Genomic DNA, 26,967 nt, shown 5'->3' on the forward strand with positions numbered 1-26,967 from the left:
TTTTTTTTTTCCTGAATTCTCATGGGCCCTGTTCTGTTCTTACACAAAAAAAGTATCTACAACCAGTCCATCCTGAAGGAAATCAGTCCTGAATATTCATTGGAAGGACTGATGCTGAAGCTGAATCTCCAATAGTTTGGCCACCCGATACAAAGAACTGACTCATTTGAAAAGACCTTGATGCTGGGAAAGACTGAAGGCAGGAGGAGAAGGGGACGACAGAGGATGAGATGGCTGGATGGCATCACCAACTCAATGGACATGAGTTTGCATAAACTCTGGGAGTTGGTGATGGACAGAGAGGCCTGGCGTGCTGCAGTCCATTGGGGTCGCAAAGAGTCAGACACAACTGAGCGACTAAACTGAACTGAACTGATCTTCCTAATATGAATGTGTTTATTAATACAAAGAGTGTAATCTTTTCTTTATGTACATAAGTATTTAGAATATGCAAGTCCACCAGAAGTATGTACATTTTTAAAGGTGTTTAAAACAAATTATTTTAAAGCAAAGATTTCAAGAGACCCTAAAGTTTAACTGTTAGATTCTTCCCTTTCCTGAGACTGAGCTCTTTAAGTGGACAGTGGGCGTTTGTTATCAGGCTTTGGCTCAGTGGTAAAGAATCCGCCTGCCAATGCAGGAGATGTGGGTTTGATCCCTAGGTCAGGAAGATCCCCTGGAGAAGGAAATGGCTCCCACTCCAGAATTCTTGTCTGGGAAATCCCATGGACAGAGGAGCCTGGTGGACTATAGTCCATGGGATCATAAAGAGTTGGACAGGACTTAGAGACTGAGCATGCACTGCACACATCCTGCAGTGAATTAGATTCTCCCTGTCACCTGAGACTTTGTCCTTTTTGAGAAAGAACATATATGAGGGACAGGAACCTTGCCTTCCTAGGGGAACCAAAAATATTCTCTGACCACATTAAAAACACACACACACACACACAATAAAGCTGAAAGGAAGTGTTTGCCATTTTGTTATTCTGGGAGAGAAAGTGATACTGCACTGTTCTCTGGTATCACCTTATATTTTGTACCTATATAGTAGTATTTGGAGAAGGCAATGGCACCCCACTCCAGTACTCTTGCCTGGAAAATCCCATGGATGGAGGAGCCTGGTAGGCTGCAATCCATGGGGTCGCTAAGAGTCAGACACGACTGAGCGACTTCACTTTCCCTTTTCACTTTCATGCATTGAAGAAGGAAATGGCAACCCACTCCAGTGTTCTTGCCTGGAGAATCTCAGGGACAGAGGAGCCTAGTGGGCTGCCGTCTATGGGGTTGCACAGAGTCGGACACGACTAAAGCTACTTAGCAGCAGTAGCAGCACAGTAGTATTTACTAGGCAGGTTACACGTCTGTCTTTCCATTAGACTGAGCATTTGAGAGGAAGGACCATGGCTTATTTATATTTTTATTTCCCACCGTTCTCAAAATCCTTTGCTCATTAACATATGTTTATTAAATGCACAGCAAAAGAGATACATTGTTTTAATCACTGATAATTTTTCTTAAAGGATAAACACATAGATTGGCTACAGGACAAATCTTAGGATGGCTCAGAGGAAGACTTGGGAGATAATTACTTAGTCACCTCTCTAAGCTAGCGAACTATTCAAATGTACATATAGGTCTGGATGAATATTCTAAATATGAGTATATATTATTGTGGATATGGGAAGTTTAAAAAGAAAAGAACAAGAAGAAGACATAGTCCCTTACCTTTCAGTATTTTATGATGATCTAGGTCATTTGGAGAAATATGTGAAAACCTAAAAAAAAAAAAAATTAGTACCTGATACTGTGTGTGTCTGTGTGCCTCTGTGTGTGAGAGATGCAGACAGAGAGAGAGAGATTGCAAAAGACAGAAAGAGAGTCTTGAGTTTGAGTTTCTCTGAGAAATGGTCACAAACAGATTGGTAACATTTGCTAGCAACATTCATGGTTTCATGAAGAACACAGAGTGATGGCCTGCTAGGGAATCTGTCTTGATCACAATTACACTGTGTGATTATATCAAATGGAAAACACTTATTGCTAAATTGAACGACACCTTTAGTATGGCAAAAAATTATGTCCAAAGACTGGCTTTCAGAGATTAAAATAAGTAGAAGGACAGCAAGTAAAGACAAATGTTGCAAGTCAAGAACACTGTGTATAATGATAACATAGAAGAAAAATCAAATTTGGAAAATGGATCTTGCCCACAACCTAACAACTCTCTTTTATGGGTGATTCCTGGCTTCATGAACATCAACAGTAGTAAATGGAGTGTCAAATATGTCCATCATTCACTTATTTTTCAGTGAGGTGACACAGCTGGACAGTTGGCATCCTATACATGGTGGGAGGCATGCAAGCAGTGTTCCAGAGGGTTGTAGGCATTTTAAGCAACCGTTCTTCACAACTTTCTTCTCTTCCCTCAGCTGCTTAGGGCTCCACACCCAACCCAACCTTGGTGATTTTCCCATTTGTTTTAACTAAAACCAGAGCTTCCCAACCTCTTTACATCATGGCACAGACAGAAAACGGTCATGCTTGTTCTGCATAATGGGGTATAGGTGAGTAAAATAGATGAGGTCTCTCCAGGCCCCAAGTGAAAGCAACAAGTCACAAGTCCATGTACTCTGAGGGGATCAATATCTCAGTACTTGAGGGAACTAAACTGACAACTGGATAGAAAGTCCTCACCTAGAGTTTCTTCCCAGGAATATAAAGTTAATACTCTGTGTGTGGTGCATGCTTAATCGCTCAGTTGTGTCCGATTCTGAGACCCCATGGACTGTAGCTCGCCAGGGTCCTCAGTCCATGGTATTGTTCAAGCAAGAATATTGGAGTAGGTTGCCATTTCCTCCTCCAGGGGATCTTCCTGACCCAGGGATTGAACCCACATCTTCTGCGTCTCCTGCATTGGAGGCAGATCCTTTACCACTGAGCCACCAGGGAAATACTCTATATGTGAAAATACTTTAGGTGCTAAAGTATTTTAGCACTAAAACACTAAAGTATTTTAACCCTAAAACACTCTATATGTGAAAATACTTTAGGTGCTATTTGATATAAAAAATCTAGAAATAAAAAAGTACCACAAGCATTAATAAACAAAACAAAAAACCCCACACTATTTGAGTACAGAAATAGTTTTCAAGTAACTTTTTTCTCATTCTCAGTACAAATTTCTCCTAATTTTTGTTCTAATATTTAGTTCAGATTTCACAGCCAAAACTGTCATGAAAAGCTCTTGGAAATCTAAGAAGAGAGGAAAAAAGATGATGAAATAGAAAATAAAGCAAATAAAACAAGGCAAAAGCTGTATTAAAAAGAATGAAACCATGGTGAACATCTGTATTTGCTTTAAAATGTGTGGCCATGTTGTGTACAATTAAATTTGCTTAGGAGATATTTTTCTCTTCTGAAAAGAGAGAAAGCACATTTGGTAAGCAAACCCAAGATGGTGCACTAAAATCAACATGCTTCAGGTCATAGAGAAGTTATTGAGTTGGCCAGAAAATTCGTTTGGGTTTTTCCATAACACCTGATGGAAAAATCCAAGCAAACTTTTTGGCCAACCTAATATAAGGCACCAACCCCCAAAGAAGGTTGACTGAATTTGCTAAGAACATACTGTATTAGTAGTGGGTTGGGAAACTGTTTCCTTTGGAGGAAAACACTGGAGGATTAAATAGTTTTACATAGACTTTGGGAAGGAACACTGTATGTTCTTTCTACCTTTGCTTGGGTTCAGAAGAAACAAAGATTAAATGGTTGGCAGAGAAATACCACAAACAGGAATAAATAGGCCTTTGGTGGAATTAGCACAGAGGAGGACCAAACAAGGATGATGGCTAAGCCATCGCTAAGCCATGAGAGTGAGGATATAATTATAAGCTTAGAAGAAGTAAACAGAAACATTCGGTTTTTAAACAATGATCTAGCCAGTAGAGGCCCTGACATTCCAAATGTCTAAGAACCAAAATAGCTTGAGGACACAGGTCACCAAGGCTGCTAGGGGCTTTGTGCCTTCAACACCCAGACATTCTGGTTGAAAGAAGGGAGGCTGGGGGAGATTTTAAACCATCCCCTTGAATCTGATTATCAGTTTATGAGATGTGTTTTGAAATACATTCTGTATTCGGTTTATAATACATAATATCTGATGATGCGCTCAGTAGGATTTTACTTTTTGTGACCACATGGACTAGAGCCCGCCAGGCTCCTCTGTCCATGGGATTTTCCCGGCAAGAATACTGGAGTGGGTTGCCAATTCCTCCCACAGGGGATCTTCCCTACCCAGGAATCGAACTCATGTCTCCTGCGTCTCTTGCACTGCAGGCAGATTCTATACCACTGAGCCACCAGGAAAGCCCAAATCTGATTATAATATTATATTAATTTCTTTACACATAGATAAAATGAAAAATTAAGAATTTATGCTGGATACCTTGATACTACCAGGTGTCACCTGGAAATAAAGCTGTATATGTATATACACATATTTAGATTTGGACTACTTTTAGATTTACATAATCAAGATTATGCTCACTTCAGTTTAGTTTAGTTGCTCAGTCGTGTCCAACTCTTTGCAACCCATGGACTACAGCATGCCAGGCCTGTATAGTTAATTCCTGATGTTTAAGTTTTGGAGGGGGTCATCTAAAAATACATATTTTAAATAATTTGTGGTAAATATCTTCCCACATATTTGGAATGAGCATATAGGAAGGAAACTTGTTAAAATACCTCTACAAAATATTTGGAGAACCAAAGGAGGTTAAAGAACAATTAAACTGGCAGATGTCATAATTAATCTGAACTGGAATATCAGAATTTAAAATCACACACTCACTTGAAGTTGAGAGAGAGACTCTTTCTTTCTGTGGTTGGGTCCTGGGTGGTCGGTAAAACCTGAGAGGTGTAGTCAAAAATATAGAAACTGATTAAAATAAGCTTAAAACTTTTACTTTTTTGCCTGTATTGTTTAAATTTAGAGCATTATTTCAAACTAATTCTCTCAAAAGAGTATGAAAAAGGGTGTTAACAGTTTTAGAAATAGTTTATTAACACTTATTTATTGTTCTATCAGCAGGACTGGTGTAAAAACGGGCTGTCCAGAGTGGGGTTATCCAAGCTACAGACTTGCTGATTGAGATACATAAAATTGTACTATAGATATAAGGGCTCCATCTAGTGGCAACTCTTCAGAATTGCATACGTATTCCTACAAAGCGTGAGTTTGCGTGAACTCCGGGAGTTCGTGATGGAGAGGGAGGCCTGGCGCGCTGTGATTCATGGGGTCGCAGAGTCGGACACGGCTGAACGACTGAACAGAACTGAACTGAACATGACTAAAAAATTATCCACCACATTATAAAAATAACTTGTTATAAATAATGATGAAATGAAACATATTTCTAATATATGCATTATTTTTCATCACTTTCTGCGAGGAGAGAGGGAGGGAGAGGAAGGGAATTCCAGGGATGTCTGAAGGGGGCGTGGTCACCAAGAGATGAGGCTGTGTTTGAATCTGGGTCTGATCTCTGCCATCCAATTCCTTCCGTTCCTCTCTATCATCCCCATTCGTTCCCCTTTCTCATTCTTACTCCCCTAATAACATTAATTTCTCCCTTTCATCCAGCCTTTTATTACTCTTCCTCACTTTTCTAGAAACTCTTACTTAAAATACAGCACTCCAGCTCTTCTGAAATACTCTTACCCACTCGCTAGTCTAAAATAATGTTGCTCTCTCGATTAATACTACCCTTTTCATTTTCACTTCATTTTTATTCAAACAGAAATTGGCATTCTTTTCCTCATGTAAATACATAGAGAGTGGGCTATAAGACCAAGCTGGACAGTTTGAGGCACCCTTCTATCAAAAAAAATGATTTGAAATTTCCTTCAGGATATACTAATGGCTTCTAGATACAAAATGTCATTAAAAGAAGCCCTACGCAGCCTGTTAGCAAGTTCTCCCCATACAAAGAAATTAAAAGGCAGAGACAAAAAAAAAAAAAAAAAAGGCAGAGGCGGATGGAATAATTAGTATTATTAGTATAAACACAGCAGTAATGAGAAATAGATTTAATGTTTGAGACTGATTGAATTCTGTAATTCAATTTGCTATGAAACCCAAATAGAAACCCAAATGGGAAATACTGTTGTGAGAAAGCTAAGAAAGAAATGCTTTATTTGTAAGGAAAGCAAGATCCTATGAGGTAATAAAGGAACTCTGGTTAGGAGTTTACCAACCTAGTGTTCTCCTAACAGACATTCCCCGCCCCGCCCCCCGCCAGGGGTTGAATTCCAATTTTTTTTTTGCCCCTACAAACAAAGTACCTAATGAAACTAATAGCAATGGCAGTAGAAATACTTTTCTTTCTGCTTTGAGATCAGCAGGCCAGATTCTGATTTCTATAAAAGTTTGGGAGGGGGCATGTGGTTTTATTAAGGTAATCTCTTTTCTGTGATCTCTGTACACAGTTAATCATGTTAATTTTAAAGCTTTTGCAGTAGCCTGAGAATTCTGGAGTATATGACATTTTGCTTTAAGGATGAAGATAGTGGAATATTCCCATGAAAGGATCCAAAATGCAGTGTGAAAATATTGTTATGCTGAACTATAGCTAAAAGCTGTGGACAGACTTGTCTTTATTCTAGAACAGGCAGCGTTAGGCAGTGGTTTCATTAAATGTTAGAGCTAAAATAGGGTTAGGGATTCGCTCTTCTCAACTACCTTTCCCTAGCCATCCCTATCACAACTTCTTTTACTACTGCCCACTCTCCAAATTGTAAAGCTTGATAAAGTGATCTACCAAGTCACAGTGTAGAGCTGGAATAACCCTAAATAGGGACCTAAAGCCAGTTCTAAGCATGCACTTTTGTGTCCTTGGTTTACAAAATCACTTGACCTCTCTAGGTCTTGGGCCTCTGGTACAATGTGGAAACAGGGCTTGATTATCTCTAAGGTGCTCTAAGACCAAGACCATGGCTCTATAAGTTCAACCTTTGCATTTATTTCTCTGGGAGATTTCTGGCATCCATCTGCATGCCTTCTTCCAAGGAGAGAAGACCCAAATGAAATCAAAAGGATTGATACGATGTACTCCAATTAAATGAACAAAATTGTTTCTTAAACTTTTTGGATGGTGTTTAATGTCCTTAGCTTCCCTGGTATTTCAGCTGGTAAAGAATCCACCTGCAACAGTTTGATTCTGGGGTTGGGAAGATCCCCTGGAGAAGAGATAAGCTACTTACTCTAATATTCATGGGCTTCCCTGGTGGCCCAGACGGTAAAGAATCTGCCTGCACTGTGGGAGACCTGGGTTTGATCCCTGGGTTGGGAAGATCCTCTGGAGGAGGGCATGGCAACCCACTCCAGTATTCTTGCTGGAGAATCCCCATGGACAGAGGAGCCTGGCAGGCTACAGTCCATGCAATAACAAAGAGTCAGATACGACTGAGTGACTAAGCACATCACAAGGTCCTTAGAAAATATAAAAGGGAAATCAAATACAACTGTTGAAACACAGCTGCTGCTGCTAAGTCGCGTCAGTCGTGTCCAACTCTGCATGACCCCATAGACAGCAGCCCACCAGGCTCTCCCGTCCCTGGGATTCTCCAGGCAAGAACACTGGAGTGGGTTGCCATTTCCTTCTCCAATGCATCAAAGTGAAAAGTGAAAGTGAAGTCGCTCAGTCGTGTCCGACTCCTAGTGATCCCATGGACTGCAGCGCACCAGGCTCCTCTGTCCGTGGGATTTTCCAGGCAAGAGTACTGGAGTGGGGTACCATTGCCTTCTCCAGTTGAAACACAGCACGAGAACCTAAAAGGTCTTAGAAGAAATGCTGAGGAGGAGAGGAAGATTGGGTTAAAAGGGAGAATTGAAGAAAGAAAAGAATGAATTGAGAAAGTGAACGTTTCATGGTTTAAAGTTGTTATGTAAATTGAACATCAACTTCTTGTTTAATCCAGTAAATGTGTTTATGTGCCAGGCCTATCATCCACTTAATCACTGAACAAATATTTATTGAGCACCTGCTATGCTTCTGACACTCTACAGGCCCTAAGGATACATAGAAAGCAAAACCAGATGTGCCTTCAGTCTAGAATGCCTCTTTTAAGTATTGTCTGATCCTCCCAAGAAGCATCCAGGTGATAAGAGAGGAAAGAACAAAGGTATATCAAACCTCTATGACTGAAGATAGAATGTAATAAGTACTATAAAACCTACAAAAAGTAATATGATGGTATTAATATTAGGGAGAGAAACTTCTTCCAATATAATACTAGGGAAATTTTCATGGTGGTAATCTTTGAACTGGATCCTGAAGGCTGCATATAATTTTGATACTTTACAAAGAGAACGGGGAGAGGAAGACATTTCAATAGAGGGACCATTGTGGGCAAAGGCTGAGATCAGAAAGTACTCAGTGAAAGGTAAAGATTTTAGGTGTCCAAAACACTGGTATGGGGGCTTCCCTGGTGGTCTAGTGGTTAAGACTTTTACCTCCCACTGCAGGGGGCTCAGGTTTGATCTCTGGTCTGGGAATTTAAATCCCACATGCCACATGGTGCAGCCAAAAAAAAGACAATAACAATAACCGCCCCCCCCCCAAAAAAAAAAAACCTGGGGACAAATTCTACCTCAATAAAATTATTAAAAAAAATAAAACACTGCATATGCACAGATTGAATGAAGAAAAACAAGTAATTCCTAGATTCAAATAATCAAACTTTTCTTGAAAGAATAAACAGATGTCCACAATATGTGAATGTCTGATCCTACTTAATGCAAACAGTATTTTCATGGGCTAGTCTGAACAACACTCAGTAAAATACTTTTCACCTCACTGAAGTAAGTGAGGTAAATAAACATGACATGCAGCGAGCTGAATGAATATTCAACTCATTGCATTTCTCCGTGGGTCATGAGTGATTCTAATATTGATCCTCTGGACTCATGCTTTTTGATGGCCTGTAAGAAGCAGTGGTCATAGAAGGGATCCTTTGGGGACATTAAGCATAGAAGAATCTCTTCAATCAAACACATCAAGCCTTTAAAAATACAGCTTCTATCTCTTTCTTCCATCATGTCAGTGACATACAGGCACAGTGCAGAGCCAGGTTGAAGGATATCATTTTTTCTAATAGTCTCTCTCTTCTCTGGAACAAATTGGTGAAATTTTCTTTCACAGATTCAAAGGATTACAGTTGCTATTTATCTTGTCCAGTAAGGCATCCACTCTTGCCACTTCTAGCCTCTCAAATATTGTCCTAAGTCTTGGGAAATATTCATATAACCTCCCAAAGACCACAGAACCCAGTAGGAAGACCTATTTATAGCTCCACATGTAACCTGCTCAAACCTCAGAGATTTGACTAGATAAGGATGCTGCTTCCTTTTGCAACGCATGGGCTGAGGGCAGGGGCACAGGGACTCACCATATGGCCGTGTACTCTCCTTGATCGGGAAGTTCTCCCATCTTTTCCCTTGATTGTGAGATTCTGTGCAGAGGAGACCATGTTACAGCCCTCGTAGTGCCTGCTATATAGCTGATGCTCAACAAATATTTGTTAACATCACATTTAATGTTTCTGTTATATTCCTCAATAAACTGTCCCTGAATGTTTTGAATTTATGAATGACATACCTTAGGCATCTGAGATTCAGCTACAGTTCTCCTATGGAGGAATTACAGAGTTTGCTGATGAAAGTAAGGCTCTGTACTAAGATGTTTTACTCTAGGTATAGAGTTACTGGACTATTTTTAGGCTGCTTACTCATCCAGTTATTTTGAAGAAGGGGGAAAAAAAAGCTGACACAAATAATACAATTGTGTAACAAGGATAGATTTGAGAAAAAATATACTTTTTCAAAAGTAGAGAAAGATTGGATGATTCATTTAACTTTTCCCCTCAACATCCTTTCCTACACACATTAAAAGTTACACTAGCTTAAAGAATGAAATATTTTAAAAGCCTCCCCACCCACAGAAAAAGGGATAAGACTTTACCTGCAGAGTCACAGGATTTCACTGCTTTCTACATAAACACTGCTTGAATTTCACAATCTTCTACTCTGAGGTGCTGCTATTAACAAAATACAAAATTAGGCCAAGAAAAGTGAGTTATGCAGCCCAGGAAAATTAGGGGAGGTTGATGTGGCTGTAGAGATAACCTTCTCATCTGTGCCTGCTTTACATCCACGTCTACTTCTTATCTCGTTCAGTGCTCATCGAGTTGTTGCAAAGTAAGAGCTCACTGTTACACATTAAAATCCAACAGAGAAAAAGCTACTAGATAAAATAATGCTTCTAAAGATAGGGCCGGTGAATTATTTTCCTTCTCTGTTTTTCTCTCTTTACTTCCTAAAGAACTGCTCTCAGAGAAGATTATGATAATCAAAAGTTAAAAGCCCAAGGCTTTAATAAAATTCCTAGGTTTTCATTTACCCTCTTTATTCAAAACTTAGAGTGGACTTTCTCCCTCCATTTATCAGAAATCTTTGAATTCTCCAAAGTTAAAATCATGGAGTTTATACTATCACAGGACAGTATTTCCCAATCATTCTCTTGCAGACAGTGTCAAAGGTGAGGACGATTGTAACCTGTCCCCATGACAATCAGCTGGGAGCCTCAGAGAGTGTCCTCAACGTAGTAAAAGCCAACGTTTCAAAAACAGAAGTGGAAACAGTTCTATTGAAGACCTGCCAGCTTCACCCTTGCACACGAGCTTTGTTTGATGCTGTCAGAGACATGATCCATGCTCCACCTTTGAGCCTTGGTTAATGCTACTACACTAGGTTCCTGGATCACCCAAGAAATTTCCTCCCAAACCAGAAGCTGGAACCATTAGTTGATAGTCAGGGGTCTCCAAACAGAACTCTAAGGGGGCCTCTTATCCTTGTGTCAGCAGGACAGAAGCAGTCATCTGCCCTTGGAACGTCGTGGGGAATTGGAGGTATGGATCTATAGCAGCAACAGCAGTGAGGAAGACAGGTCAGTTTTGCATTCTAGAACCAAAAACAACCCCAGAAGGTTCAGAATATAACTAGAAAACTTGATTGTATCTGCCTTAGTTTCATATGGTAGAGTGTTTCAAAAAACATTCTCTGAAGAGTTTAGACCAAATGAGGTTGAAAGGATGCCTTGGAGAGGTGATGACCGGGATCTCCTGTAATATTGACCTACATGCTTTCTTTGTTGCACATTTATTTTTCCACAGCCCACACTCTACTTTCTCACTGTAATGTATACTCAAGGGATGGTTGTGCTGAGAGTGATGGGGGCAATACTCTGGGCCAAGCCAGGATGCTTTTCTGGGTGTATTACTAAGGAAAAAAGTTCATGCAGATTGAAGATTTCCTCACAATTCCCAGATGATCAGGTAACACTAATACAACCAAAAGAGAGGGCACATCACCAACCCAGCGTTTGAACATTTTATTAAGCCTCAGAATGATTTAGCATTTCTGTGAGAGGAAAACTCAACCTTGTTTTCCTTGATACTACATAAAGGACCTGTCTTCTTAACTGATTAGATTTTATTATGTGCATAACTTTTTACTGACCCAGTGTTTCAAAAAACCTGTTATTTGGTCAGTGTATCAGGAATCAGCCAAAGATGTTGATTGAATTTACCAAAGACTTAGAGTGGTGGTCCTCTGCCAACATGGTTTTTCATCTGGTTATGCTGTGGTGCCCTTTGCCAGGTGTGAAGTTGTCAGAATAGACTCTTGATCTGTGTGCCAACAAGGGGCAGAGATTTACTGAGGACAGCATTAAAAGTCAATAGAAAGGCAAGTTGGCAAACACACACTGTTTTCCAAGGCTTTAAATTGTGGTGGAGCTATTAAATCGACTTTGTGATTAAAAGTAAAATGTTTTCCTTCATCAGTCATTTTGCCAAATTCAGATACTTTTCATGTATGAATATATAAAATTAACTTTTTCAAAGTTTTCCTTCCTTTGAATACTCCCTCTCTTTAGCTCACCTATTAAAACATATCTCAGTCCTGCTTCTAATAAGTAATTATATTAGTGATATATGTGGAATCATCTTTAAGGTTAAGAACTAATCAATCCTGATTTGTCACTCTCTCTTTAAAACTGCTTTCCATCCTGAAGGAGGTAATCCAACATTAGGCCCAGATTATTTGACGTCTATATAATTATAGTTCTTATTAACTGGGACACATATATGTGATAGATTTCAATAAGCAATAAATTATCATGATATAAATATTTGTATGTTATACTGACTTTCAATATTTCTTGTCAAAAAGATCCTTATATTTTGAAAGTGTTATGTTTGTTCAGGTAGCTTGTGTTGTCTGGTAAGCTAGAATTATCATAAGAGAGCTTTGGTGACGATGTATGATAAGCCATGTAAATAGTAAAAAAAAAAAGTCCACTAATTTCTATTTGGCTTGCAAAATCTGCAACAATTCTACTAGTAATTTTCAGTGCTTATTCTTTTCACCTAATACTTTTCTCATTCCCTCCCATTATGTCTTACTCATGTCAGGTATAAGACAGCTGTCTCAGCAGAAAGATCCTAATAAAAATCAAAGACCAAGGTGAGTCTATTGGAGTCACATGAATTCCACTCCCTTTTTTGTGGCTGTTGATTTTTCTTTTTTAAAGGGACACCCTTAACTTTTGCTTGTTCTTTTTTGTTAGCATAAACCAGATGCTAATTCAAACAGCAAAGCCAGTCCTTCCAAAAAAACCAATACCACAAATTTGTGTATTATTGGTTTTGGTCACCCATGGAATCAATAAGACTCTTCCCCCGTAAGTGATCAATGATTTTTTTCAGTCAACCTAAAAAAAAATACCTCTTTTCATTATTACCTGCCTTTTTTCAGTATGCAGCATGGCAGTACAATTGACAATGAGGTGCTTTGCACATCAGCTTCATTTCCAGTTGGTCAGGGGTCCCTTTTTTCTTTTTCTCATTTCCTGAGAACAGGAAGGAGTAAAGCATGGCCCAAGACAGTGTTGTCTGTCACATCAGGAGTGGCAGAGGGTTTACTAGATCATGGTTCTCTCCACTTGGCCTCAGAAACATCTCCTGAGACCCTGTGTTTGATGCGGAAACCTGACATAAGGAAAAAAGACTTGGGAAGTCCTTTATCTGGCTCTTCTCCCAATTATCCCATGAAAGATTGACAAAACTAATGGGGTGACTGGAGCTGCTTCATGGCTACCAAACTACACCCATGAGCTTGTTTCTCCTTTAAGTGATCTTGGGGAGACAGTGAGGGCCTCGATCTTGACTACTGATGATCATCCTAATATAGCGGCTGGTATGGTAGTTTGGTGTGAGTTTTTGGCAAAGAAAAAATTAGGCTCTGAAGACATTTCTCATCAGAAATTGTCAATATATTAAAATGCATTTAAAAGTTACTTCTGGGAAGCATATTAAATAGGCCAATCATTTAATCATTTGCTAAATATCAAAGCCTATAAAATCATAGTTTAATGTCACCCTGACATAAAGCAACATCAAAATTAGTGCATCATCTATAAAGTGAAGTATCATTTGCCTTCAAGTGACAAATTCTATTGCCAAAAAAATACCACTGTACTTCTAATAAGTGACACTCATTTTAATAGACCCTACAAAAATACAATATTTTCAATGTCCCCCATAAAACAGTTAACTTACAAATATTACTCTCAGAGCTTTGGTGACATCAATATATGATACTGTTGTGAAAATCGTAACAAAATATTTGGAACACTGGCATGTAAAGTAAATTCATTATATATATTTAAAAAAAGAGAGCTATGTCAAAATATGAGAGAGAATGCATATAACCAACTCTGGGAAATTATTCTGGAATGTGAAATTAATATTTTAATCAAATGAATGACTAATACATAAAAGAAACAGTTTTAAAGGGTTATAAAATGGATTTTGATCATTTGTAAAGGAAAACAGTTCCAATGTAAAAATAACTAATTCTATATTAATGATGCTCATCTTTCTCTTCAGTGAGACAGAATTTAAGATTATATGTACTTTGCAACTTTTGGGGGAAAAAAGATATTTTCTCTACTTTGCCCTCCAAGGTGGGCATGGAAATTAGTAATACAGATAGACCATGGCTCTGAGAAATTATATTTGAAGTTTCATATTTAAATACCAAAGTTTATTTTATCACCCCCATAACTTTCTAACAAGTCTTTCTTAATGATAAATTTTATCAATACCCCAAACTCATTTAAAATGATTTAAAAGTAGCAAATTGGATAAAGCAACACACAAATAAATTCCACATTTACGAGTAAAGAAATCACAGGGCTACAGTTTATAATCAACATAAACTTGAAAGAAATAAAGCAACACCTTGCTGCCACCCATCATTCACTGCTTACATTTGTGGTGAAAAAGATTTATCTACAATGACCTTTAGTCTGTTTCTTAACTCTGTCTGTACTGTAATTAGCTAAAGGCATTGAACAAATTAGGTTGTTCTATCTTTTATTCAGGTCCCAGAGGTAAATGGCTAACTGATGAAATATTTCACTCTGTGTTATGAGAATTTAGCAAATGAATATGGAACCAAATATAAACACTGTATACCATATGTACAGTTACTTTCATAAGGCATTATCTTGTAATTTTTATTGAAAAAGATTCAATATAGTAAAGTCTTATTTTAAGATATATTTTCTTTCTCAATCCGAGATGTTTAATTTATGAAAATATTGTTTTTTTCTCTATATTCTTTTTGTTTATATGCCAACATATACTTTGTGCTAGAAATATTTTATGGGAATTACAATTCTTTATATTTGTATTTTCTATATAAAGGCATATACAATTTTGAGGCAGTGTTTCTGATGGAGAGCAGAATTCATAAAGAGCTTGTGTGTGCTTCCGTGCTCCGAAATTATATGAAATCCACTTTGAGAAGAAACTTATTCAATTAAAAAAAAAAAACAAAATCAAAACTAAAACTGCACCAATGCACAGCCAGAGGCTGACAATTAAAACTAATACATAACCACATGAACATCATATTTATATAGTTAACATTTTTAAGGATGATCAGTGCTAACATTATAGTATTATACATTTGGCACTAATGTTTGCCATTGGTCCAGCAATTGGCAAAATTTGTTTCTATGTATAAATTTATTTGAACATTAGGTCTGGCTAGACGTATCTTCACTATTTATAAAAAATATTTAGACAGTAAGCTCACGTTGAATAACTAGGTCTACTGTGTTCTGGAAACTCTTCAGTAGTAATACAGCTTTTTCGTGTTCCATATGTACAAAACTATGTCCATTGGCCTGTAAACACACAAATAAAACAGGGTCATCAATGCAAGATACTTGTTTATCACATTGTTGTTGTCTCTAATAATAAGATTCAAGAGAGTATGAGCAACCAAAAGTCACGTGTTTTTAAACTTCACACCAGAATTGTAACTATGGAAACAACTAATTAATTTCACCCAGTTTCAACTCAATTTATTAATTCAACAAATACTTATCAATTATCTAGTATATCCTACTTATGATTGTCCTAGTATAATGCTAGTTCAGTTCAGTTCAGTTCAGTTGCTCAGTCATGTCTGACTCTTTGCAACCCCATGAATTGCAGCATGCCAGGCATCCCTGTCCATCACCAACTCCCGGAGTTCACCCAAACTCATGTCCATCGAGTTGGTGATGCCATTCAGCCACCTAATCCTCTGTCATCCCCTTCTCCTCCTGCCCCCAATCCCTCCCAGCATCAGAGTCTTTTCCAATGAGTCAACTCTTCACATGAGGTGGCCAAAGTACTGGAGTTTCAGCTTCAGGATCAGTCCTTCCAATGAACACCCAGGACTGATCTCCTTCAGGATGGACTGGTTGGATCTCCTTGCATTCCAAGGGGCTCTCTAGAGTCTTCTCCAACACCACAGTTCAAAAGCATCAATTCTTCAGTGCTCAGCTTTCTTTATAGTCCAACTCTCACATCCATACATGACTACTGGAAAAACCATAGCCTTGACCATACGGACCTTTGTTGGCAAGGTAATATCTCTGCTTTTCAATATGCTATCTAGGTTGGTCATAACTTTCCTTCCAAGGAGTAAGCGTCTTTTAATTTCATGGCTGCAGTCACCATCTGCAGTGATTTTGAAGCCCCAAAAAATAAAGTCTGACACTGTTGCCACTGTTTCCCCATCTATTTCCCATGAAGTGATGGGACCAGATGCCATAATCTTATAGCCACTAAGCAAATCACAGAGAAACTAGTAAGTACTACACAGATACACTTGAAATATGATAGTTATTTTGTTCTTGTTCTGATTTATTTTATTTTTGCAGGAACTCTGTTGATGTGGTTTAGAAGTGTTCACAGGACCATTTTTGTCATATAATCACTGATATAAAGAAAGCTGAGCACTGAAGAATTGATGCTTTTGAACTGTGGTGTTGGAGAATACTCTTGAGAGTCCCTTGGACTGCAGAGATCCAACCAGTCAATCCTGAAGTCCTGAATATTCACTGGAAGGACTGATGCTAAAGCTGAAACTCTAATCCTTTGGCCACCTGATGTAAAGAACTGACTCACTGGAAAAGACCCTGTTGCTGGGAAAGATTGAAGGGGAGAGAAGGGGATGACAGAGGATGAGAAGGTTGGATGACATCACCGACATGATGGACATGAGTTTGAACAAGCTCCGGGAGTTGGTGATGGACAGGGAAGCCTCGCGTGCTGCAGTCCATGGGGTTGCAAAGAGTCAGACATGACTGAGTAACTGAACTGAACTGATAAACCCACCAACTCTTTCAAATGCTTCACTTGTGTAAAACAAAACATATGATATAGTTAAATCTTATTTTGACTCACTGAAAAGTTCTTAATTTAAACATTTTAATATTAAAAAGATAATTTCTATTTCCCTCATTGTTAAAGGCAAATATATTCATTATTTCTATCAGTGGTTCTCAATCTCATTCAGAAATGAATAAATTTCTCGGTGATCTAGGCTAGTTTTGTTATTTTTATAAATGAAAGAGTTACACCTCAGAGAGGTTAAGCAACATGCCTGAGGTCACACAGCTAAACTAGGGCTGAATCATCTGATACTAGAATATTCCTTCTTATTATTTCTTGTAATACTTTACTGAAATAGTAACGCTACACTTGCTCCCAGTGATTTGAACTGCTATTTCATTGATCATGATAAATTAACCAACATTTTATCCTTAAAATAGTTGCTATCTTATCTCCTACTGCAATTTTTTTTTACACCAGTTTTCCACTTCTTTATTTTCAATTTATGCAGAATCTCAAATAAGAGAAGTGGCTTTGGCAAGGAAGGAATGTTGAAGTCAAGGGAAACTGCGGTGATGCCTAGTACATCATGGTTTCAAAGCTATAATTCTCATTCAGATTCCTAACAGGTTTAATCTAACTTGAGTACTTGTAAGAATAACACTTTGTCCTAAATTAGAATTTAAAGAAATGCTGAATCTTTCATTCTTATAGTTTTAATTTTTAACTCTGGCTTAATTGTTGTTGTTGTAGTTACATGTGAACCATCTCAAAAGTAGAAAGACTAAGTGAGTCCATCTGCTAGGGCAGTGAGACCTGAAAGGGAACATTAAAAAGGAGAAAACTTTTAGGCGTCTGATTGGATAAGGGCATAAGAAATAAATGAAAAATCAAATTATGATGCCGTTAACAGAAAATGGAAATTTCAGAGAAGCAGCTGGCTTAGTCAGGAAAACAACAGAATTTGTGGTACTGGCGACACATGCAAGGAAATGTTAATCATACATTTAGAAATAAAAGACTGGGGTTCAGGAAGGAGGTCAGAGTGGCCCTTTAGTAACAGGCATTAGGTTAGGGTTACACAGCTAAACTAGGGCTTAATCATCTGATACTATAATATTCCTTCTTATTATTTCTTGCTGAGAGAATTACTAGAAAATAAGTTTAAAAGGGAGCATTGTGAAAGAAGGAAAATCTAGGGAGGGGAGCAGGATTGGCCGTAGCTTTGGATTCAAGGAGCAGAACTGAAAGACAGTGTTTGTTGTTGACCTTGTTGTTCCTGCTCTGTTGCTAAGTCATGTTCGACTCCTTGTGATCCCATGGATCTGGGCATCTAGGTAAATCTGTCTTAAGTGAGGGAGGGAAAAGTGAAAGAGGGCCCAGTCTTTTATGCCAGAGGATGACAGAAAGCTGACTAGGTGGTTGAACTAAAGGAAGAAGATACAGGTGCATTGAGTGGAGGGAACAGGAAAACTGGCAGGAGGAGAACTGGAAAGGGTTGTCCTGATGGGGATCAAGGTAGACGGCTCATAAAGGCAGCAGGAAATCCAAGGTGATCAAGTATTTTCTAGTGGCTTCAGTTTTCTGCCTCACAGAGGAAACAGCAGGGAAAAACACGTAGCTAGATGAACTCTGGTATGGAATCTGGGTCAGTTTCCAATAAATCAGGCTTCAAGATGTTCAGACCCGCCATCCAGGTTCTGATTCAAGGCTAGGGAAACTCCTTGTATAAATTTAGCTTTTAATAACTGCTTTAAAGCATCAGCTTTTAGTTTTTATGCTTTGTAAGTACAAAGTACATGCTTTGTAGTTACAAAGTACATGCTTTGTAACTATATAAATGATAGTTATATAGTTGGAAACACAAAGAGCTGATTTCCCAGTAGGAAATAAGCAAGTTGATAAATTAGATCATTGAGTCAAACAAACACTAGGACTCTACCTGTAATTCTAGTCCCCAGAAATGTTTTGGCTCTAAGCCAGAACTTTGGTGAATCTCAAGGGGCCTATTTAAAAGACCACAGCTAGAGACTTCCTGGGAATGGCTTCACATTACCAAAAGGATTCTGAAAGATCAGAAAGCAAACTATTTTAGAAAGTTTATTAAAGATTAAATGAGTTAACATATATCAACTGCTTAGGGACAAGGCCTGGCACACTATAAACAATCAATAAATGTTAGCTACTACTATTAATATTACTTCACTATTACTTTCTTGAATTTCAGAAATACAATTTTCATTAACAAGAATAGTAAAAAGAACAGAAGGGCAAAATGTCAGAGGAAGGAACTATTTTAATCTTAGCAATTTTTAACTTTTATTTTGTTTTTTTTTTTCTTAGCAATTTTTTAGATGAAAATTGTGAGGATCAATGAGATTACATGAAATATCCAAGCTCACACAGCTAGTGTCTAGATGGGAATTTATGTCATGACTCTGTATCTTGACACAATTCATTTCACTGGGTGTTGTGAGGTTGAAACAAATGTTTTTAGGTTCACTGAGTGTCACAGACTCATTCAGTGAATTCACTTCTTAAGATTAATTGAGCTTTTTCTTGATATGGAACATTACGGTAGGCATGATGCCAGGAGAGGCAAGAATAGAGGGGTTTGAATGGAAGGAAAAGATAAAATCTCAGTTGTAGAGAACTTTCTTCTTCCATTGTTAGATGAGCCAAAAAAAAATTATATTGTATTTGTTAAAGTGATTATGGCTATCTGGCTTACATCTTGGATGGTTCAGACAGGGAATCAGACAGTTATGTTACTACATGTATGTGGGACTTTTCCAATCCATATGAAGTTTAGAAGAATCACAATATTTCAGTTAGAAAAGTCTTGTGGCTGTTTCATGTGTGTGATTAGACGAAGAGCTGAGGAAATAAAGGAGGATACTATTCCATTTAATTGCAGAGTATAAATCTGATAATGCTTTGAAATGTAAATGCATATAATCTACATTTATGCATTTGATATTTTGAATATATATAATATAAATACAAAAGACAATTTGAAGAACAAATCCTATTAATAAACTAATGAATCTTTAAAATATGTTGTCAAATTTGTCTACATATATGTTTTATATACGGAGAAGGCAATGGCATCCCACTCCAGTACTCTTGCCTGGAAAACCCCATGGATGGAGGAGCCTGGAAGGCTGCAGTCCATGGGGTTGCTGAGGGTCGGACACGACTGAGGGACTTCACTTTCACTTTCCACTTTCATGCATTGGAGAAGGAAATGGCAACCCACTCCAGTGTTCTTGCCTGGAGAATGCCAGGGATGCGGGAGCCTGGTGGGCTGCCGTCTATGGGGTCGCACAGAGTCGGACACAACTGAAGTGACTTAGCAGTAGCAGTATGTTTTATATAAATACAGACTATCATGGATTATAATAAAATATATCCAATTTTGAGGAAATTGCAACTTAACTGTATGGTTTATTAAGTAAAAATGAAGTTAAAAAGAAAACAATCTACAAAAGAAAAGACACTCAGAAAATTTTATGCTTCAAGAATACATAATTCATTGATTTCTGATTTTAACTGATTTGAAGTATAAAGGATCATTTTACTATAGCAACATTATTTCCAGAAGGTATCCTTCCTTATTTTAATTCCAGTTAGCATCTGTGCCACAAAATGTTTTTAAATTGCTCCTTTGCATGATTTAGACATGAAAAGACAGAGGGTTAATGAACATAATATTTGCAATTCTAACAAAAATAGAGCTTTGCAATTATAGCTTATCAATTTACTGTAAAACATACTCAGTTTCTGGATTTCATCCTCTTGTTCCTTTCCGAATTTATCTTTGATTTCCTTCTGGTAAATGTTTTGTTAAGTGGCTAAATTATGGATGTTTATGCCATAGACATTTTCCAGAGGGTGCTGTAATTCTCCATGAATTTCATTGTATTCTTATTATTCAAAGCTTTATATTTAAAAACTAGTTTCTGAGAAGGTTTGGCCACAAAATTGGTGGGATTATCCAATAAGAAGGACAGCATGACTCTTCTTAGAATCCAAAGGAGAAATGGGATTAGAAATTTGTTATATGATTTCAAGTTGATTTAAACTCCCCTTCAAGGGACAAAGATTTAAAACGCCAGTACACATATATCTTATGTATTAGATATACATTGCTTTTGTTCTTAGTTACTCAGTCGTATTTGACTCTTTGTGACCCCATGGTCTGTAGCCTGCCAGACACCTCTGTCCAGGGGGATTCTCCAAGCAAGAATACTGGAGTGGGTTGCCATGTCCTCCTGCAGGGTATCTTCCCAACCCAGAGATCAAACCCAGGTCTCCCACATTGCAGGCAGATTCTTTACATTAATATAGTGTACTTTTGAATGTGTATAACTCTTAGGATGAAGGAAAATGAAAATATACGGCAATCTTATTAGTGTTATTGGACTTCATGTTGTCTAATCCTGAAAGCCAGACATTAAGAGACAAAATAGTGGGTATCTTAGGTAATTACAATTATGTTTCACATTAACTACCTTGAATTATTTCCCATTGCAGAATTTTAATCTCATTAAATATTAAGATATATTTAGGGCTGAGTATGGGGGCTTCCCTGGTGGCTCATACTGTATAATCAACACTACACTGACTGTATGCCAAGTCATTTGAAAAATTTTTCCTTCTATCAAAAATCTGAACTACAGACCTTTAATTCTTAGAGAGCTCCAATGAAAATTTTACACTGCACTTTTTAAATATGAGAAAGTTCGATGTCTCGGTGGCTTTTATTATAGTATTAAAAAATCTTGATAGACTAAAACATAAATAAGAATTTCTCTTCTGTCTTAAACGTACTCATGTGCTGCAGCTTGCATGTTTCATGAGTTCAGGCTCAAAAAAAGACAAGGCAAAATAGAAAAGACTAAACTGAAGACTTTGTCTATTATTTGTATAGAAATTCTGGCATGACTGATAATACATAGTAATCCTGAAGATATTTACTTATTTATCTGCTTTGATTTTAGAATGCCTGTTTCTTCTTATCAAATATGTTGAATGCATATTTCTAACAAATGAATTCCCTATTTGAAAGCAGTTTCCCAACAACCTACACTGTATGTCTTTTACCTTACCACAAAAGAAACTGAAAAATCAACCTTTCAGTTTCAGGCAGTACTTGTAGCCAGGTTGGTTTCTGTTTTTGTAGAGAGCTTGCTGTTAAAAGAGGAGATATTGGGAATGGATTTTATTATGTGTTTGAAGTCAGCTTTTCCCCCGTCTCTCTTCCTCCATTCTCTGCTCTAGGTAATTTCGGACATGTCTACTTCCCCGGGCAGAAACTTAGTTACAAATCCCTATTACATTGTTTACATTGCTTGGCACAATATTTTGTACATCGTCGACACTGAATACATATTTTCCAAATCGATAAGTAGAAAATGTGATAAACAGGTTGCTATCAGTAAAATTTGCTTCAGTAGAATCAGCATGGTATAACGGAAGAAGCTCAAATAAATGATTTCGCTTCTGTCAACAATAGATACCTTGCAGGGTGGTTGTGTGCTAAAAATGACATACTGTGGGTACCTAATTGATGCTATTTTCACTTTATTCAAATTATGGAAGTTAGAGCCAGCTCAATGAACTTAATTTGTCTTTATTGCTCTTCATGTTTTACTTAGTATACAAAACATTTTTTTGATTTTCAAAAAGTATTTACTCAATCTCTAATTAGGTATCTGTGCTGAACTATATCGGAGAAGGCAATGGCACCCCACTCCAGTACTTTGCCTGGAAAATCCCATGGATGGAGGAGCCTGGTAGGCTGCAGTCCATGGGGTCACTAAGAGTCAGACACGACTGAGCGACTTCACTTTCACTTTTCACTTTCATGCTTTGGAGAAGGAAATGGCAACCCACTCCAGTGTTCTTGCCTGGAGAATCCCAGGGACAGGGGAGCCTGGTGGCTGCCGTCTGTGGGATCACACAGAGTCGGACATGACTGAAGTGACTTAGCAGCAGCAGCAGCAGCTGAACTATATAGATTATGAACAAAGCAAATGGATAAAGATATGCAGTGAAATTCTGGCATATAAAACCATACACATTTAAAAAATTAGTTTTGGTTGTCTTCTAACCTAACAGTATTATAAAAAATGTTTTTCAAATATATTTTATCATTCTCGAAACACTAAGCATTACATAATACTGAACCATTCACCACCTACCCCCCTGCCCACCTTTCCCCAATCCTCTCTGATGTTTTGATTTTCAACCACCAAAAGAGATCAACTATAGAAAATGGTAACACATTTAGCCTTGTTGGGAATGCTTTAGTGAAATTTCCAAATACTTTTTTTTTTAAGGGTCCCATACTTCATGCAGATGGTGACTACAGCCATGAAATTAAAAGATACTTACTCTTTGGAAGAAAAGTTATGACCAACCTAGACAGCATATTAAAAAGCAGAGACATTACTTTGCCAATAAAGGTCTATCTAGTCAAAGCTATGGTTTTTCCAGTAGTCATGTATGGATGTGAGAGTTGGACTATAAAGAAAGCCAAGCACCGAAGAATTGATGCCTTTGAACTGTGGTGTTGGAGAAGACTCTTGAGAGTCCCTTGGACTGCAAGGAGATCCAAACAGTCCATCCTAAAGGAGATCAGTCCTGGGTGTTCATTGGAAGGACTGATGTTGAAGCTGAAACTCCAATACTTTGGCCACCTGATGGCGAAGAGCTGACTCATTTGAAAAGACCCTGATACTGGTAAAGATTGAAGGCGAGAGGAGAAGGGGATGACAGAGGATGAGATGGTTGGATTGCATCACCGATTCAACGGATATGAGTTTGAGTAAACTCTGGGAGTTGGTGATGGACAGGGAGGCCTGGGGTGCTGCAGTCCCTGGGGTCGCAAAGAGTCGGACACAACTGAGCGACTGAACTGACTGACTGACTTCATTTTAACCATAACAAAAATGTGTCCTCTTTACTTTTTGTGGCCTTTTTTGGGAAGAAATTATAAAGAATTCAGAGAAATAAACATACCCTAACCCATTCTTAGTGACTTATGATAATAATTATGAATGTGAACAGTTTGGAATAAAGCCAATTAGTTGCTTCCATGAAAGAAATTTCCCTAAGTGTATTTTGTGGAAATAGCTAATTGATGTTGCTGGTCAAGATGGTTGTATGGTTAAGTATGTTGAGAAATGTAAGATTTTTCAGGTTCTTAATATGCTGAGAACATTGTGAAATTCTGAAACAAAGGATAGACTCTGAAGTGGCTCTGAAACTTGAAGAGTAAGGAACTCTTAAAAAAAATATTTTAAAAGATTCCATTGGGAAACAGTATTCTAAATTGAATAGTACTTTTTGAATTTTGTTTCTTTCTTTTAAAAGATGTTTCTCTTTCTTCCTGAACAGCAAAGCTGTTGGTTATGACTTCTTGCTTCCTACAATGTGCCTGGATCCGGAGGCTTTCCCCTCGATGATCTGGAAAACTAGACCAAAGACTCCAAGTAAGAAATAAGTCTCTCTTATGAGTAAAAGGCATGAGATTTAGTGCATGGAATTCATGACAATAATATGGTGTCTCGAAAGAACTTTGTTTGAGGTTGTTGAATAAGTAAACTTTGAGTAAGATAATACTATTAGCATGACCTACTGGTCATTAAAAGAGGTATCAAACTTCCCCTCAGACACGGAAGGTTTGATTCAGTGATTGTATATAGATATAGCACTGTATATCTGTATACAACTGACCCAGGCATTCATGGACATTTATTTCATTTAGACTTTTGGGAAATCTAAACTTTCTTTTTCCATTCTGAACTTTGAAAGCTGTAATTCATCATCCTATCCTAGCCCCCATTCCCACTCCAAGCCATGTCCATGTTTGAATTCTCCAACTCAGTGAGAAACTATAAAGTCTGAGGGTTTTCTTTCTTCGTGCTTGGGCTCTCTCTCCTCTCTCATTGTATTCCACACTCACCCATCTGGCATAAGGGTCTCACCTCTGCTCCTGAAGACAGATGCCAGTCTAGCCCATGGGTATTCTTCCCCTGGAGAAGGAAATGGCAACCCACTCCAGTATTGTTGCCTGAGAATTCATAAACAGAGGAGCCTGGCGGGCTACAGTCCACAGGGTTGCAAAGAGCTGGACATGACTGAGAGACTAACATTTTCACTCTCATTTTTATTCTTCCTTCTACTCATCCTCTTTTCTCCTCTCTGTTAAACCTGGAATAACTCCTGCTTCATCAAGATATCATATGCTGTGACCCAATAGCTTACCAATAACTAGTGAAACTTGACATATATTTGTTGACAGTGGTTTTTCAACTTGTCTGTATGAATTGTAGGGACAAGGTGTTTCAAGATTAGAAAAAAAGGGGATTATCTGATTTGTTTGAATTATCATCTCTTTGATTATTATATATTGGTATCTCTGAGAGTTAGCCATAGACCAGGAATATACTTTGGATTATAAATTTCAAAGCTATTAAAATTTTGGAAAAGTAGAACTGGATATCATAAACTAATTATAAATCATTTAATTTCTCTGCTCCTGATGAAGTTAGGCTCTTGTCTTGGGAAGGTGAGAGGGCAGGTGAATGAAGAGGATAGGAATTGACTACTGTGATAGACTAGGATACAATATACAATATACTTACAAGTGGCCTACAACTGTGAGTCATGTTATCAAGTACATTTTTTTTTTTGCAGTCTGTTCATCTTTTGGACAGAATAACTATAATTAGTGGATTTTCTATACTTATATTTTAAATTGAAAATGTATAATTAGGTTGACTTTTATAACTGGAAAGAATATTAGAAAAAAAGAAACTATGATGTTAAACCAACAAATCTGCCACTTCAAAAAATGGTCAAATATTGACAAGTTCACATGGTTCAGTTGAATAACATTTTTTATGGTCCATGCACTTTCCCTTTTTCTCTCTCACTCTTTTATAATTTGACTTTACACAAGATGAAGCTGTGAGGGGTCAGGTCCCTTGGCAGAGTGCTCTTTCCTCATGCTACACTGTCTTAAAGCAAAATGACTTACTAAACTTTAGCCAGTATTTGAAGCTAATGAATTATAGTATCTATTCTAGGAAAATGAATAGTAAATGACAGAATAATCATGTGAATATGTTTTAATTAACATCAATCCTTAATGCACACATTTTCATTTAACTCAAATAAGATGCTCATAATACAACAGCAGAATAAGAAGAGAGTTGTGGGTAAAAAGAGTTACAGAAGAAGAAAGAGAGAGCTCTTATATAATAAATTCTGGGCTTGGGGAGGTTTGGGAAAGGTACATCTTTTGCCATTTTATATATATTTTGCTACTTGCTACTGATTTAGATCAAACCCCAAACTGCCCTCACATTAAGGAGGAGCTCATTCATTGATTTTATTCTTTTCTTTTACCTTGATTTTCCAGGTTGTATGCTTTCATTAAAGTTTATAAATAAATTTGCTCCAGTGAGGATATATTCTAATGATCTTGAAGTGACAGATAACTCAATGTTATAAGTTCATTTTTATCCCAGTGTTCTTTAAACCAAGAGCTACAGTATCATTAAGAGATAAAAATATAATTTTCTCTCTTAACATCTGATGTTGGCAATGATTCCAGTTTAGAATTAGTCATTTTTATTTCCTTCAGAAAATATAATTGGCTACTTGTGCTTTTTAACTAGTATGAATGAAACTGTAAATACAGCAATTTATTTGATGAAGGTCTATGTACATTTTTCTTTTACTGAAAATGGACTTTGATTTTATTGTACTAGATACAAATGAGTTCTACAGCAAAAATAAAATGTTACATCCTTGAGACTCTTCTGTGGAGAGAATAGACAACCCAGGGGAAGCTCTTCTGACTTTGATTCCACTTTTAATTCTTTTTTACTTCTTGTGTTAAGAATTAATTTCTCTGTGCACTTTGCTGTTGCTGTATACTTCTCAGGGACTAGAAACACTTACTAAATCCTCATTTCCCCACATATAACTGTTCTAGAATTTCACAGCCAGGAACATATTCTAAACCTGCAACTAGATATCATCTTAATTTGCATTTCATTCTGTAGGATATCTATATCTGTATCTATCTATAGAATATTTTAATATCCATTTAAGTATATTTCTTTTCTCAGTTTAGAGAGAAAAATCTTTTGC

General features: G+C 37.4%; 1 protein-coding gene across 3 annotated transcripts in view; it reads right to left on the reverse strand.

The window, feature by feature from the left end:
* Nucleotides 1-15,165: 15,165 nt before the first annotated feature.
* LRRC7 (leucine rich repeat containing 7) overlaps nt 15,166-26,967 on the reverse strand; it is a 478,825-nt gene continuing 467,023 nt past the window's right edge. For all 3 annotated transcript variants that reach the window (XM_070364524.1, XM_005898157.2, XM_070364529.1), the window contains one exon: nt 15,166-15,317. In XM_070364524.1, coding sequence (XP_070220625.1) covers nt 15,210-15,317 — 108 coding nt within the window. In that variant the 3' untranslated portion in view covers nt 15,166-15,209. The remainder of the gene's footprint in view (nt 15,318-26,967) is intronic.

The sequence above is a fragment of the Bos mutus genome, chromosome 3, assembly GCF_027580195.1.
Source record: "Bos mutus isolate GX-2022 chromosome 3, NWIPB_WYAK_1.1, whole genome shotgun sequence".
Lineage (NCBI taxonomy): Eukaryota > Metazoa > Chordata > Mammalia > Artiodactyla > Bovidae > Bos > Bos mutus.